Genomic DNA, 12,586 nt, shown 5'->3' with positions numbered 1-12,586 from the left:
ACGGAAATGTCTGCAAAAAGGCTACATTTCCTGGCGGCTCTTTTCTGGGATTTGGTGTTCCCCAGGCTCGAGGGACGGAGGTCTGAGGCATCTCTGCAAGGCGAACAGCTCAGTTCGGCTTGGCGCTCCTGCGTGCACCTACCAGTTTGTAGGAGGAGCCGGCCACTCCGTTCTTGAGTGGAGACGCTGCAAGAGATGAAGAGAAAGAGAGCGGCTGCACGGGGGGGGGGGAATCCAGAGGTTCAAGGTAAGCTCCAGAGGTTGGGATGTACGGGGCTTGATTGACCCCGCAACGGCAGTGAGCAGTGAGTGCCGCTGTTAACCTGGCAGTGAGCACGTGACGTGCCGCCAGGGCCAGCAGTGAGTTGCAAGTGCCGCTGGTTTTTGGGAAGAAGGGAATAGAGGGGAGGTTTACTTTGTTCAAGTGAATGGGTGTATGGGGACACTCCAGTGAATGTCTTGAGTGAATGAGATGCTGGGACTCAGTGTCACTGGCAAAGCGGAAAGTGTGTCCGTGAAAAAAAGTCTGGTTAGGTGCCGGAGTATCCCAGGTCATGGGGGGAGGAAAGCAGCTAACCTGCACTAGCTGAGAAGGGGAATTGTAATTTTTGTTGCTGTGTAAAATTTATGATTTGTAAAAATTTTATGATATTGTGAATTCTTTTTTTTCCCTTCAGTGTGTGCGTGCCTGTCTGTCTGTGTCTCAAAGATGCCGTGCTGTGTGATTTTGTATGAGTCCATCTGTGTCTGCAGTGATCAGCCACAAGAGGTTGTTTTTGGCTGCTAATCCAGTATGCCTTGTGAAGTGAAATTTTTGTATGTGTGGGTCTGTGCGGGTTTCTAGGAGATCAGCCTATCTGGGTGAACTTCTGTTGCCTCTGTGTGTAGGTTCCAGTGAAAAACTGGGACGGGAGAGATTATTTCCATGCTTTCTTTCCAAGTGTTATCCTTGGAGAGAAGGGAAATTTTTTACTCCAGTTGTCTAGCGGACAGGGATTGCCTGTCCTCTTGCCCTTCTCCTCCTCCTTTTTCTCTCAATGTGTGTGTGTGTGAGTGAGTGGGGGTGCAGGTGGCATCTGCCCCCACCCTTCTCAGTTTTATTACTTATACCCCTTTTTGTTGTGTGTTTCTGTGACTTTGGAAGCAAGTTGCACCTGTTTATCTACCTGTTGTGTTGTTTTTCTCATTTCTAGTTTTTATTTTGTCATGAACCCCCTCTTACATAACAATCTAAGCAAGAGGGAAGAAGAAGAAGGGGGGCCTCACAACCCCTCCAATAATTAGTGATCACTGATATTGTGTGTGCCAGCAGGAATTAGCCAAAAGGGCTCTGTGTGTGTGTGTGTGTGTTTGTTTGTTTGTTTGTTTGTTTGTTTGTTTTTCCTTCCTTTCTCTCTTTGCCTTAACACAACTGTGTTTTGTGTTGAAGCCAGGGCTTCGGGTCCCAGTGAAGGGCTGGGATAGAGGAGAGAAGATTTATTTTCATTAAAGTCAACCATCTTGCAAAGCTCTATCTCTGTGTATGAAGGGGGGTTGGCTTTCCCCAATCTCTTTTTTTATCCTTGTAAGTTGACCTTTGTCTTGTCCCTTGGCTTTTCTTGTAGGAATTTGATATGTGGCTGCACAACGGCAGCTTTCTCAGGTGGATTTGAAATTGACATGTGTCTGCACAGTGGCAGTCCCTTTGTATATGTTTTGTGTTTTTATGTCCTCCTGCTTCCTTTTCGAGGAATCTGTTTGAACCTAGGGTTGGGTGAGTGTGTTTTACAAACTGCTTGTGTGCCAAGGCTTGTATCTTCAATAGAATGGGCTGTGAAAGTCTATTTTTCTGCAAGGTTTAGGTGAATGTGAGTGTGTTTTGCATTGAAAGGAGGGCTGCTTGTTTGTTTGTTTTTGAAGCTAATAATAATAATAATAATAATAATAATAATAATAATAATTTTTTATACCCCGCCCATCTGGCCGGGTCTCCCCAGCCACTCTGGGCGGCCTCCAGCAAATACCAAAATACAATACAAAATCACAGTTTAAAAACTTCCCTAAACAGGGCTGCCTTTAGATATTTTCTGAATGTCAGGTAGTTGTTTATTTCCTTGACCTGTGATGGGGAGGGCGTTCCACAGGGCAGGTGCCACTACCGAGAAGGCCCTCTGCCTGGTTCCCTGTAGTTTTGCTTCTCGCAGTGAGGGAACCGACAGAAGGCCCTCGGCGCTGGATCTCAGTGTCCGGGCTGAATGATGGGGGTGGAGACGCTCCTTCAGGTATACAGGACCTTGTTTGTTTCTTAATTGACATTTGTTAAGTAATAAAGGAGTAACGTGCTCACTAAAGGAATGTGGCAGGGAGATCGACACATTTTTAAAGAGCAGTTTTTTTTTCTCTTCGCAGCAGCAAACCTTGGAAGGGAATTGGCTGGCTCTCCCACCGGCTTGGGGGAGAGGTGATTTATGTCTTCTAAGCAGGCTGATGATCTTCACTAAAGGTTGATTAGAGGAAAAGTTTTATTTTATATCAAAGGTCTTAAATTTTTCTAGGAAGTTTTTGAAGATATAGTATGCGGAATAAAGAAAAAAAAGGAATGTTACAGCAGAATGGGAAGGGCTCGTGGCAAGCAGTAATTGCAAAAGGAGCCCCACATAGTGAGGACTTGGGGAAGTTTGAACCTCAGGAGAAAAAGGGGGAAAGAATGGGAAGCAAATGGTGTGCAGACCAGGGGCAGAAATTTGGAATGATTGGAAGAAAAAATGATGATAAAGAGAAGGTGTACACATTGAAGGCAATATTTATCTCCTACAGATTTGAAATGTGCTTCACCACCCATGCCCAGGTTGCAGAGCACATCTGAGGGGTGACTCCATCGCCCAAACGAGGCACCATGGAGCGGAGCTGGTGGCCCGCCAAGGAGTTGGCAGCCCGCCAAGCTGCCGCCACGGAAGCATGGGACAATGAGAGGAGCCTGAAGATGGCTCTGATTTCAGAGGTGGTACACATAGCAAATCCTTCAAAGACTGTTTTAACATAGACAGAGGCTCTCCCTATTGCCCTGTCCATAATTCATTGTTACCTAAAAGAACCCTGAAAATTGTCACCCTTTGAATGAGCACATCGAGGGATTAACTCCATTGTCCAAATGAAACACCTTTGTGCGGAGTTGGCAACCTTGCTAAGCTGGCCGCCATGCGTGAGATGATGAGAGCGACCTATTGATGGCTCTGAATCAAAATTGATGGCCAAACTCTGTCTGATAAACCAATTCTGTAAGAGCTTGTTCCCTATTGCCCTGTTTGCAGACCCCACCCTAAGTTCTCCTGAGGGTCAATAATGGGCTGGTGGTTTGGGGGAACATGCATACATCACAAAGCTGGGCATGATTCGGTGTTAAACTGATTTCTGAGTAATTGAATATACCTGTTATCCAAGAGGCGACAAAGGTTTTGCGTCCACCGAATTGTAAGTTAATTCTTGGACACACGGTTTGGCTCCTTTATCCAAACCGTCCTGACAGGCTTGGTGAGGTGGTAAGTAGAAAACCAGGTACTGGGGATCAATGGCTGACGCAGACTCTCCAGTCTGCTTGGATGCAGGCAAACAGAAGAGGAGGGAAAGTTAATCTCTGATATTGCTGTTGGAACCGATAATATAATTGGGATGGGGAAATGGATCTTATCTGGAAGAGACTGTATCTTTCTGTTCCCTGACATCAGCAGAGTTTTATGTTAAATTGGTCTGAAATAGTGATGATGATGATGATGATGATGATGATGATAATAATAATAGAATGTTACCTTTCAGTGTATGGATATTTGTCTAATAAAGATGAATATCAACTATTATAAAATATGGTATTATGGAATGGAATCAATCCAATGAGGAGTGACTGAAGGGTCAAAGTATAGATAAGAATATATAATTTTATATATTTATATATCAATCTGATTTGCAGGAGTTGGAGTTATTAATGCTATGGGTTTAAAAGTTTTAGGTGGTCATCTTGAAATGATAAATATTGCAGGAAGCTGGTGTGTTGATAGATATTAAGGGACAAATCTACCCTACTGCACATCTATGGAAATTAGAATATGATATTCAAGTTGAAGTACTGAAGATATTAGCAGATAGAAGACTTATTATCTTGAATATCAATATAGATTGGAAATGGCTCAAAATATTTGGTATTGTGTATTTGTTTATATTTGTGTGTATTCTAAGGTTAGAGTGTTTGCATGGATTGGGAAAATGAACCAAATTATTTCCCTGGGCCAAAGAGTAGACCATGTAAGATCAAGGGGTGGAGCTATGGGATAATCATTGCGGAAGAATATTGTATTTCAAGGAGATAGTGATCTGACATGGTCCTCCTTACCTTGTGAATGTATGGGAGGCCATCCTTATTTATTTAGGGTATTCTAGCTTACCTCAAACGGGTAGGAGGATTGAGGTGTGACCCTTATTGATACCTCCTTCCATTATAGTTAATCTGTGAGGCCACAGAAGGGCAGGAGTGGGCCCAAGATACCACCTTCCAAGCGCAGATATTATCTCTGTCACTATCTCCTATTCTCTTAACAGGTGCGTCCTCTAATGCACGCTGTGTAGCTTTGCTAAGCCAGTTTATCCCTATGCAGTGGCTCTGAAATCTAAGTGGCAAGGCTCCTACACAGTCTTTATGGTAACACTGCCAGCAGTGAAAGTGGCTGAGGTGTCTCCCTGCTCATGCAGAAAGTGAATCTGCCGCAGCGTGCCGGAACATCCCTTGAGGCTGAAGATCCAGGGAAACCCTGTCTCTTACCCCACCGGGAGCGGGTCAGAGCACAGTCTCCAAAGGCAACAAAGGCCTGCTGCCAATGCACCGGGAGCTATTGGCCCTGCGCACGCCTATAGAAGAAAGGGAAGAAAAGAACACTGAATGGGAGGACCGGACGATCGTATTGCCTTAATTTGTGTTGACCAGTTACCAGATAACGTGACCAGTCAAACAGTTTCTGTAATTAGTGTTAGGAATATTCGAAGTAAGGGATCCTTAGTTGAACCTGTTGGTATTGTATCACCCAGTGCATGTAACGAGCGCCCTTTTGGCCAACCAGAGTGTTTTGAGGTAGGCTGCTACTCCTGTGGTTGTAAGCATTTGGGAATATCCCACGGGCCACACGGAATACCATTTGCCCTACCACTTGGCCATAAGGCCAGCTCCCACCAGAGAAGCCCTGCAGGAAAGTTGGAGGAGGTATTGTCCGAAAGGAGGTGGAATTTCAATTAACCCCTGAGCCCAAATGGAACTATGGATGTGACGTGAGTTGGCTGACAGATAGGTTAACCAATCTAGGATTATTCAGGGGTATTTTCATTATGTTAGTAAGTCCCCTTGCTATTTTATTGCTTCTATGCCTCTGTATTCCCTGCTTAATGCAATGTGTGTATATAATGATTCACAAAGTTGTGCCATGGATTCTACAGCCTATTGCCCTTGCTAGAGAATATCAGTCATTTCCCAAGGACGAGCCGTAAGGCTGTCCAAAAGAAGAGGAGGGAATGAAGAGGGAGAGTTTTATTCTCTAGTTTATTCTCTATAAGTCTTTTTGTCCTTTTGTAACCAAGCTTTCTTGGTTAGCTTTCTCTCTCTCTGTATAACTTGAAAAAAAGGTTTTTAGCTAAGAGCTCGTCTGCTAATGCATTCTTCACTGACACATTGTTAATCAAAGTGAGCAGCTAAGGGGGCCTCCTTCTCCTCCCTTCTCCTCCTCCTCCTCCTCCTCCTCCTCCTCCTCCTCCTCCTCCTCCTCCTCCTCCCTTATCTCTCCTAGCTCTGAATGGTACTGAGAGAGCTTTCTCTGAATACCTAGAACTTTCAGCTTTCTCTGAAAGTCAGTCTTTTTAAACTAATATTTATACTGGACTGGAAGCCTCCCCTGGATAACTGATTTTCCTTCTTCTAGGTAAGCCCCTTTTTAAGTCCTTTTAACTGACCTTCCTTCTTCTCCCTTTTAAGTCTTTTAAACTGAGATTCTTTCTCTCTAACGTTTTTATAAGTTCTTTTATTTGATATGTAGCCTCTATATTATTTGCCTCTCTGTATTAATTGCTCTACATTATTTGCCTCTCTGTATTAATTGCTCTACATTATTTGCCTCTCTGTATTATTGGTGTTTAGCATACCTAGTTTCTGGTATAATATTTAGCCTTAACCTGAGTTTGTAGAACTCTAGCCCTCTGTATTATTTGAAACTTGTTAGTGCATAACTTTCTTCGCTGGCATATCATTAATCAATGAAAAGCGCCCCTTCCCTGGAGTGCCCCTTCCCTGGATGGCACAGGAATTCCTGGCTGAGGGATGTGAGAGTTGCCAGATAGCCAGAGACAGGATAATTCTTTGATGGATGGTCCTGCCAATTAGAGGGAAAGGCAGGAGGTACCAGGAGCAGCCAGGGGCTGCTTAACCCCCACTTTGAGATAAGAGTGTGAGACAGGAATTTTCACCCAATAACAAGGTTGTAAAGCATTACGAAGCTGGATTCCTAGGGAGGGGGAAAGAGGAACCTGAAAAGGGATAAAAGCTGTGTGTATCTTTCCATTAGTTGCAGTTCGCTGTGAGTTATCACGCTGGTGCCTTCCTGCCATTATAAATGACAGGAATAATAAACTCTTTCTCTATTTCAAATCCTCGGGTTTTTTGTGGCGTTTTTTTTTTACTCCTTCCTCCCTTACCTCCCGGGTGCAACAAAGAACCCAAGGTTAACGGAAAGGTCTGCAAAAAGGCTACACCGTGAGTCTGTTTGTGTGTCCTTGCTACCCATTTGAGGGGCTCCTGGGAGCAGATTGGGGACATTTTGGGTATGTATGTTTTGTTTCCTTCAATAGAGCTGTTTTGGTTCCCCTTCCACCTGCTTTGTTTATTTGTCCTGGTATCCTTGGAAAGAACCGCTGCCTTTGGCAGAACAATTTGGTGCTGTGAGCAGGATATCAGGACAATGTTCTGGTGGAAGTGGGGAGCCACTGAACAAAGTGCTGGTGAGAGCTATGTTCCTGGCTGGCCCAGCACTAGTGTCTGGGGGCCAGTGGCTTGAATGTTGAACTGGCTGACGCTACCGGTTTTTTGGGACTCCGAGCTGGATGAGTTCGGAGGTCCTACTCCTGATGCTGTACTCAAGTGTTTGCAGTTGGCAGGAATAGAAGGAGGGGGGCAGAAGGCAGTAACAGGGCTTGGATGGATCCTGCTTACTGTGCTCTGCGAGGTTTGGGAACAATTGGAGGCCACTCAAGGGAGGGTGCGCCAGCAAATGGAGGAGATGGCTGTTTCGAAGGATCAGCAGGCTCTTCTAAGGGAAGCGCTGGAAAGAGCCAGAGGAAGAGGGGATGTAGCAGAAGGGCGGGCCACTACTATGGCCATTCGGTTTGCTAAGTTAAAACATTGCCAGCAGGCGAGGAAAGGGATTATCCCCAGCCCATATAAAGTACGGGCTTTGGTTGCCTCTAGGGATTGGAACCCTGAGACTTGGGATGGGGATAACTGGGATTCAGGTGATGATGAGTGTGAATGGACTGAGGATGAGGAAGGGGATGAAAGCACATGGGTGGCTGCAGCACGGCCGCTGATTACTAATAAGAGCAAAGGGCCACCTGGTAACCCACAGGCTACTCAAACAACTAGGATTGTTAGAGATTGCACGCAGCAGGAGTTAGCTGACGTAGCAAGAAATAACAGGCAGAATCCAGGGGAAAGACTGAGTCAATGGTTGGTGAGACTGTGGGACCAAGGAGCTAGCAGTATTTACTTCACTGCAGGTGAATTAATTAAATTGGGCACATTGACCAGGGATACAATGATTAACCAATACCTACGTACCCCTAACCCTGGTGCCGCTGCATCTCTGTTTGAGTGGGTTGCGCATGCAGTCCGGACTAGATACCCTGCCATAATGGACTGGGAGGAACAAATGCCCCTATGGCATACAATCGATGAAGCAGTAGAGCAGTTGCGAGGGATGGCTATGCAGACTGGACTTTACTTGCAAGGGTTTGTAAGGCCTGATGTTCAGTGTTTTACTGCAGAAATGAGAGCACGTGTAATGAAGGGCGCCCCTCCCCACATGCGAGGTCCCCTGTTAGCATTGCTTGGACCTGCACAGGGGATAGCAGTGGGGGAGGTGGTTGTGTTGTTAAGTCAACTAGGAGAGGTCCACAGAGAGAATGTTGCCAAACCCCGGACACGTGCGGCAAGGGAGGGGGAGAAGTTTCAGGAAGTCAAGTCTAGGCAAGCCAAGAAGCCGGCTGATAAGGTGACACGGAGGCAAATGTTTATGGAGCTTCTCAAGGCAGGAGTGCCTAAAGTGGACATTGACGGTATGGCCACAGCTGAAATATAAAAAATGTGGAAGCAGAGGTGTGCTGATAGTTGCAGGGAGACAGACAGCAGTCCTCAAGTAAGGGGAGTCACCCCAACTGTCCCAACCACCCCACTGGATGAGGCATTCTATCCCCCTTGGAAGGGGGCCCAGGGGTGGGAGATACCTCAGCCCATGGATTAGGGGGGGTAGCAAGACTCCGGAGGTAAGGCTAATAAAGGCAGCCATCCCCGGAGATCAGCGCCCTCATATACCCCTGACCATATATTGGTCTCAAACAAATGCGCAGCATGTAAAGGCCCTCATGGATACTGGGGCAGAGGTAACCCTCATACATGGCAACCCTGATAAGCATCAGGGGGCCACAGTATATATCAATGCCTATGGAGATGGGGAAGAGCGTACTACTCAGGTGAAAATATGCCTAGCTTTGGGAAAGTCTAGACCCTTTTGGGCAACTGTGCTAGTCTCTCATGTACCTGAGTATATCGTTGGAATTGATTTATTGAAAGGGAGAGAATTTCAAACCCCATGGGGTCGGTTCTCTTTTGGGGTTCAGGCCATAATGGTGGGGAGAGCAAAGTGGACCCCATTAAAATACCACCACCTTGCAAAGCAGTATATGTAAAGCAATACTGGCTGCCGGGGGGGCCCATAAAGAAATATCACAAACAATTCAGGGATTGCTGGAAGTGGGAGTTTTAAGACCAGCTGTCTCCCCTTTCAATTCTCCAGTAGACACCGAGCGCTTAACTGGGCAAGACCCAGTGGTGCTTAGACCTGCTATCCCAATCATGGCATGGGTTCCGGATGAATCTGTGAGCCCCAGAATAGGGTGAGCCCAGCAGTCTTCAATCGTTAAGTGGAAGTGGTACATTGCTGATAGAGCAAGGGCAGGGCCTCAGGGAGTCAGTGCACTGCAGGAGCAGGTGCTAGCACTGACGCCTACAGGAGAAGAGATGCAGGGAGTTCCGGTTTTTGCCGCGACCGAGACGGGTGCGCTCTGCGAGCTCCTGGAGGCTCGAGCGGTTGCTGAGGGCTATTGGGGCGACGTGAAGGCTACGCGACCCCCAAAAAAGCACGGGGGGTGACTCAGTGCTGAAGAGGTTCCAGCAGCGCAGAGAAGGATTTCCCCTTTTCTCTATCGACAAACGGTGGAGGAGAGGAGTCCAAGCGCAAGGAGAGAACCAACCCTCAACAAGAAGCCTAAGACCCGGAACGGCAGATTGCGGTAAAGATTTCCAGTTTTAGACTCTATAAAATACTGCTTTGTCAGTGAGGTAAAAGGCACGCCACTCCAAAGATAAGGGAGAGAAATGACCCTCCCCCCCTCGAATTACAAGCAAAATAAAGCAAAGTAAAGCAAAGCAAAGCTGAGTGGGGAAAACACCAGCAGAACCGGAGGGGACAAAAACTGGAGGGGCAGGAGAAATAACCCATAGGAACTGCAAAATATAAGATCCAAAACGCAGAATAACTGGAAAAAAATAAGCCAAGCAGAAAAGAACTAGATCGATAATTGAAAGAGACTAACAGAGAAGTTGGTCCATGGGGTCACGAAGAGTCGGACACGACTGAACGACTGAACAACAACAACAACAACAGAGAAGTATAGCGGAGTTTGTGCTCTTTGTGGAGACGCTAGCACAGCAGTTTAATTCAAGATTCATCTAAACTTTGAATTGATTTGGTTACGCTATTTACAGACTTTTATGCATAGCCTTTGTTATTGAACTGGGAAATAAAGGAGAGATATTAAAAGGAAAAATCGCTACATTTGAATGACCTGAAGAAGGAAGGATTTGGATATCAGGACTGTAACTAGAGGAAAAAGAAAGGAAATCGAATTAATACCTGGACTGAGCTTGGGAGCTTTTGAAGGAGGGAGACGAAGGGGAGCTGGCAGGCTGATCGCTTTGCACGGACGTGTTTTGGAGGGCTACCGGCGGGGAGCAGTGGAGGGGAACAGCGGGAAAATGGCGCAGCGTGGCCAGAGGAGGGGATGAGTTAAAACAAAAACCCGGAAGCCACAGAAATAAAAGGTAACAAAGAGGCGTCGAATAGAGGAAGGACGGTTTCTTGAACAACAGTGACACCTACAGGCTGAAGATATAACTGCAGCACTACTAAAGAATTTAATGGTGAAAAACTTAAAAAAGACTTAAAAAGGACATAAGAAGAGCAGAAGGGATATAACAAGAAGAAGAGGAGAAAGGATACAACAAGAATAAAAATACTGATGACTGATGGTGAAAGAACTGCTGCTGAAGAACACTGGATTAAAAGATTCAGCTGAAGGGAAGTTATAAACTGAGGGTGGCTGGAAGGGAAACAAATTGAACTGTTTATGAATGCTAAGATCAATACTAGTAGTGAATGTTTTTGAACTGGATATTGGCTAGGTGGGTCTTTGCTGCAAGAAACGGAGTAAAGGTTTAAAACCAAGGATAAAGAAAAAGAAAAGTGATAAGGGATCTGGGGGACCTCAGGGATAGGAAGGCTTTAAGGGACGATTACGAAGGGTTCTGTTCTATTTAAAAAAAAGGGGGGGTGGATTATGGCTGCTACAAAGAAAAATAACCCACTTACCTCACTTACCCAACAGGTAAGGAGGAATTCTGGTGTAGATCCGGAAATGGATTTGAAGGACTTAATTTGGAGTTTAAAAAGTGATATTGGAGACATGAAAAAGGAGTTCAATGAATTAAAAACAGAACTGACTGGGAAAGTGAGAGATATTAATGATAAATTGGACAACATGGGAGGGAAAATAGAGGAAAACTCCAAATCAATTGTGGAGTTAAACCAAAAAATAAAACAAGTGGAAGGGAAAAATGAGGAAACAATAAAGATAATAAAAGAACTCCAAATTAAAGTCCAAAATTTAGAGGAAATAAATAAAAAATTATCAAAAGAATCTAGAGACAATAGGAAAGAATGTGAAAGAATAAAAAAGGACAATGAGGAATTCAAAATAACTCAAGAAGCCACATGGGATGCAATGGCAATCCTTCAGATGCAGTCAAAGGAGAGGATTTTGAGAATGAGGGGGATACCAGAAAATGCGGAGGAAAATGTGCAAATAAAAATTATTAAAGAACTAGCAGCTTGGCTTGATATGGAAGAAGTGGAAGTATCACAAAATGTAGAAAGTGCATTTAGAGTAAACTCCAAAAAAGCAAAATCAAACAATTGGCCTGGAGAAGAAGAAGAAGAAGAAGAGTTTGGATTTGATATCCCGCTTTTCACTACCCGAAGGAGTCTCAAAGCGGCTAACATTCTCCTTTCCCTTCCTCCCCCACAACAAACACTCTGTGAGGTGAGTGGGGCTGAGAGACTTCAGAGAAGTGTGACTAGCCCAAGGTCACCCAGCAGCTGCATGTGGAGGAGTGGAGACGCGAACCCGGTTCCCCAGATAACGAGTCTGCCGCTCTTAACCACTACACCACACTGGCTACACCACACCACAATCAGGAGATTGCCTGATAACATTTACTACGAACAAAATGAAAAATCTAATATTACAAACGCAAGGAAAGAAAAAATTAAAAATAGAGGAACAAGAAGTCATTATACTGAAAGAAATCCCACCACGCCTATTGAAAAAAGAGACAACTTCCAATTTTTAACTAAAGCACTTAAGGCAAATTCAATTTTCTTTAAATGGGAATTCCCACAGGGAATTTCTTTTACATATAAAGGAAAAAGGAGGAGAATGGAAACGCGTGAAGACGCCAAAATATTTTGGAGGAAATACTGGAAACCATTAGGAGGAAAAGGACCAGGAATAGATGGTGAACCTGTGGCTCCGGAAAATGAACTTGAGAGCGAGTAAAAACCTTAATTCAAAACTCCCAAATCTTTTCAGTGTACAAAGTGTAATCTATAGTTAACCTTAAACTTGCAGTCCATTTTAGCTGCTAACATTTATTGATACTTTTAAACCTTTTTACTCCCCACCTATCCTATCTTTTCCCTCCCTCCCCCCTTTTCCCCCCTTCCTTCACTCCCTTCCTCCCTCTCCCCCTCCCCCCTTTTTATTTTTTCTCCTTCCCTTTTTTCTCTTTTTCTCTTCCCCATTCTTTACTTTACATTGCTGAAATTAACAAACGTTGAATATATATAAATAAAGAATGAGCTTGTCCATCCTATCGTGGAATGTTAATGGATTAAATGAAAAGAAAAAAAGAAACAAGATTGAGCATATATTGGCAAGAAAAAAATTAGACATTACATGCCTCCAAGAA

At 44.7% G+C, this 12,586-nt stretch overlaps 1 protein-coding gene across 1 annotated transcript; it reads left to right on the top strand.

Moving 5' to 3' along the window:
- The first annotated feature begins 7,061 nt into the window (after positions 1-7,061).
- Positions 7,062-8,360, top strand: LOC117039806 (Friend virus susceptibility protein 1-like). Its single transcript, XM_033137002.1, has one exon. It carries the CDS (start codon positions 7,062-7,064, stop codon positions 8,358-8,360), a length of 1,299 nt encoding a protein of 432 aa, XP_032992893.1.
- The last annotated feature ends 4,226 nt before the right edge of the window (positions 8,361-12,586 follow it).

The sequence above is a fragment of the Lacerta agilis genome, chromosome W, assembly GCF_009819535.1.
Source record: "Lacerta agilis isolate rLacAgi1 chromosome W, rLacAgi1.pri, whole genome shotgun sequence".
Classification (NCBI taxonomy): Eukaryota; Metazoa; Chordata; class Lepidosauria; order Squamata; family Lacertidae; genus Lacerta; species Lacerta agilis.
This window is presented reverse-complemented; position numbering and strand designations above follow the sequence as displayed.